Below are 4,247 nucleotides of genomic sequence, written 5' to 3'. Positions count from 1 at the left end.
ATCTATCAAGGAAGTTATCAGTTCCACCTCTACCTCCTTGAAGTATTAGGATGTATGGGGCTAGGTTTTGAATTAGGAAATCATTTGAAATGTTGGAATTTGTCATTAAAAAGCACATTATTAGAATATGTATTAAGTAATATTTTTGAATGTACTTCAAATATCACCATATAAATATAATGATACAAATGAAAAACAGAAGACTTAATAGTGTAATAATCATCAATTTATCTAACACCAAATATCATAATAACGTTTAAACTTAATTCATTTCTACTTTATAAACAATACCTATTTATCTGAATCTGTATCCCTAACTTTTTATTCCCTAGGTATTCATTTATTAATTTTTCTCAATTTGCAACAAATTTATTAACATGGATATTACTTGGGGCTGGATACTTGATATAGCATATTGAACAGCTTAAACAACCACTAACCATCAGAGGTCAGTAGCAGTTCATCCCCCAGTTGGGACAATCAAAATATGCAACAATTGAAAATGTTCTTTTATTAGTAAATTTATCCTACATGAGAACCACTGCTCCACCTCTGTGTCAATCTCTGTGTATTTATATGTGTAAATATTGATTTGTTTTCAACAATTCTAAATTAGAAAATTCGGATATATCTTATTTACACTAGATTTGCATAATTAGTCTTCATAGGATGATTGTTAAAACATGATGACTCTCCTACTGTGTCTATCAAATGTAGGCTTTCTAACACACCTGGATGGAGAAACACAATCTCACAGTGGTGCATGAGTTCATTCTGAAGGGCATCACAGATCGCCCTGAGCTGCAGGCTCCACTGTTTGGGATGTTCCTCCTTATCTATGTGATCTCCGTGCTGGGCAACTTGGGCATGATCATCCTCACCAAGGTGGACCACCGCCTACAAACACCCATGTATTTTTTTCTGAGACACCTGAGTATTACAGATCTTGGTTATTCTACAGTTGTAGGCCCCAAAATGATGGTAAGTTTTGTGGTGAATCGAAATGTAATCTCATATTATTTATGTGCTACACAACTAGCATTCTTTATTTTCTTCATTACTAGTGAGCTTTTTATTCTGTCTGCGATGGCCTATGATCGTTATGTGGCTATCTACAACCCTCTCCTTTACACAGTCATTATGTCACGGAGGGTATGTTGTATACTGGTAGCATTCCCCTATCTCTACGGCACATTTGTGTCCCTGCTAGTCTCCATAAAGATATTTACATTATCATTCTGTGGCTACAATGTCATCAGTCATTTCTACTGTGATGGTCTTCCTTTATTATCTTTGCTCTGCTCAAACACACATGAAATTAAATTAATAATTTTAATCTTAGCAGCTTTTGATTTTATTTCCTCTCTTCTTATTGTCCTTGTGTCCTACCTGCTTATCCTAATAGCCATTCTCAGGATGAAGTCTGCTGAGGGCAGGCGCAAGGCTTTCTCCACCTGTGGATCCCACCTGACAGTGGTCATGGTGTTCTATGGGACTTTGATATTTATGTATATGCAGCCCAAGTCCAGGCACTCATTCATCTCCATTAAAATGGCTTCCATATTTTACACCCTAGTTATCCCCATGTTAAATCCCTTGATCTATAGCTTGAGAAATAAAGATGTGAAATATGCTCTGCAAGGAATATGGAAAAAGATATGTCACATTTAAAAAATTTTGCATAAAATGTAAATCCTAAGAATGGGTTTGGAATGTGAATGTGCCTTATCTTCTTCCAGAATATATTATAAATACAAAAAGGCCCAACATATATTTAAGAATTGGCCTTCTCAATTCCCGTCAAATTTCTAAAAGCTAAAACATACTAGTAAAAAACGCAGTGAAATCTTTGTTTTCCTTGAAGAGGAAAGATACATTGTAGACACAATAATTGAGTAATTATATAGTAAAGTATAATAGGGTTTAGCATCTGTAGACTATAAGATCAGGTAGCAGATTCTCATCCTGCATGACCCTGAGGAAGAAGAGTGTTTGGGGAATAAAAGTGTGTATAGAAGAGGACTTGAAATGTTTCTTATTGCAATCTCAAATACTATAGTAAACTTTCCCATGTCCATGTGTATGCTTATATATTGTGTGTGTATGTGTGTGTGTGTGTGTGTGTGTGTGTGTGTGTGTGTGTGTGTTTAAGCATAACCTTTCAATTTTAAACTTCATCCACTTCTGAGTGTTTTGTCGGGCTTCATTGTGATATTAGGAGGCTCAGTGTAGTGTGCACTTTGAAGGAACAGTGAGACAAATGTGTTCAGATACCCTTATTCCATGTGGGAATCTTAGACTCTTTATTTTTTTTCTCTCTCTCATCCAGGCCCTTACTTTCATGTATGAGCTTCAAAGAGTTTATTAAAAATTTTGGTCATTTAGTAACCCTTAGCTTCAATGCTACATCGAATTTTGTCTAAATCAGTGCAGGTGTATATATGAGTGAATATACCAATTAAAATGAATTTCCTATGTTCTTTCAAAGAAGTCTCTAGGTTTTTTGTTTTTCCTCTTTTCTTCCTTACTGGAATGATCTTTATTCTTTATCATCTGTTTTTATTTAATGGATAACTATCTTATTATTCTTTCTTACCTCTCCAAACAAAAGTAATAGTACTTTTTAAAAAGTGAAAGTCTATTTATGATTTTATTCTTTCTTCTCAATATGAAGTGGGCTATGATCCTCTTTCTTGGGGCCATCATTCTTCACAGTAGACAAGTGAGCATGCTGTCTTTTGGTTGTATGTGTTCTTTGACTTCATTGATTGTTTAACCCATCTTGGAGGAAGCAAATAGACATAACCCCACAAGGTGGGCTTTCCTATATCTCTGGTCTGAAGCAGAATATGGGTACTGAGCCGAACACTTTTCATGTCTTCTGTACATAGTCATCCACACCCTCTCTGCAGTCCTCCGTGTTTTCATCATTTTTATTGTTTAGCATTCATGACATTATTTACACAATGAAAGGGTTGGTTTTTATTATAAGCTCATGGAATAACATTACGTGTTTATATTTGTTCATATATGAATAAAAATAATTCATTGAATGATAAAAGCATGTATTAATTGTCTGTGTATGGAAAATATTATTGTTTATTAATTGTGACTAAATTATATATATTTAATGGGTAGATGTTTACTTATGAATTTAAATTCATAAGTATTTATAAAGAGAGTATAATTTTCTAGAAAGGAGTGTTGAGTAGAAGTGAAATAAAATGTTCATATTGGTCTTTGTTGGCAGAGGACAATACAAACTTGAATATTAATCTATTTGTAAATTATTTCATATGGTTCACCAAACTGACATTGGAGAAACAGTACCACTTTTATAATAGAGAAAGATATATATTTTTAAGTTCTAAATTAAAAGTGTTCAGGGAAATCCAAGTAACAAATCTCTGGAAATATTAAGAGATTTTACAACCTTTTGTGGATCACTCCTGAGATATCAAAGGCAGTCAAAAACATCGCATATATAAAAATTCTAAATAGAATACTTGCTGGTGACTCCAGCACTATGTTCAAACAGCAATACACCCAGTTAGATTTAAGCAAGAAGTTTAATCTTTGTTTTATCATTCATAATTTTACTTTCCTGTGCCATATGAAGAAATTGAAAATGAAAACGTTTTTAAAGTGTTTAAGTTCCCATATGCATTGATAGGAATAATTATGCTAACATTAAAATAAAAATTTCTTAGATTGGGTATGACCTTTTCTTTATTTTCTCTATCATTCCTATTTATATTTTTTATTGTATTGCAGTAGTAAGTTTATTCTTCCAGAGGAGAAATCATTCTTTAATTCCAAAAGAAAATTTCCCTGAGAACTCTGAATTCAATTGAAGGACGCATTTGTAAATTAAGGTTATTAAATGTAAATAAGACCTCAAAGTTATTCATGTAGAGCAATTCTTCCCATTATATATTCCTATGAGAATGTCTTGCTTTGTTTGTGTTTGTTTTTGAGGGCGCCCTTCACTACTATTCACAGTTTCTTCCTTACTTAAGTCATGGACACATACACTTTATCTATGCATTTACTAGACTCACAGATAAAAATTTCTCTTGTGTGTGTATGTGTTTTGTATTTTTGTGTCTATAGATGTATATGATTCTGCATGGAAAATATCATTAAACACTACTGAAAAATCACAAAAATTGATTTGTGAAATTTTAAAGTTTGCACAAAGAAAATAATAACAAGTATCATAATAGAAACAAGCAACCAATTAGGGA

General features: G+C 32.9%; 1 protein-coding gene across 1 annotated transcript; it reads left to right on the top strand.

Annotated features, from left to right (window-relative positions):
• The first annotated feature begins 735 nt into the window (after positions 1–735).
• LOC144376740 (olfactory receptor 8K3-like) lies at positions 736–1,671 on the top strand. The gene has a single exon (XM_078045016.1). The coding sequence runs from the start codon at positions 736–738 to the stop codon at positions 1,669–1,671; it is 936 nt and encodes a 311-aa protein (XP_077901142.1).
• Positions 1,672–4,247: the final 2,576 nt, after the last annotated feature.

Source organism: Ictidomys tridecemlineatus, chromosome 4, assembly GCF_052094955.1.
Source record: "Ictidomys tridecemlineatus isolate mIctTri1 chromosome 4, mIctTri1.hap1, whole genome shotgun sequence".
Taxonomy (NCBI): domain Eukaryota; kingdom Metazoa; phylum Chordata; class Mammalia; order Rodentia; family Sciuridae; genus Ictidomys; species Ictidomys tridecemlineatus.
This window is presented reverse-complemented; position numbering and strand designations above follow the sequence as displayed.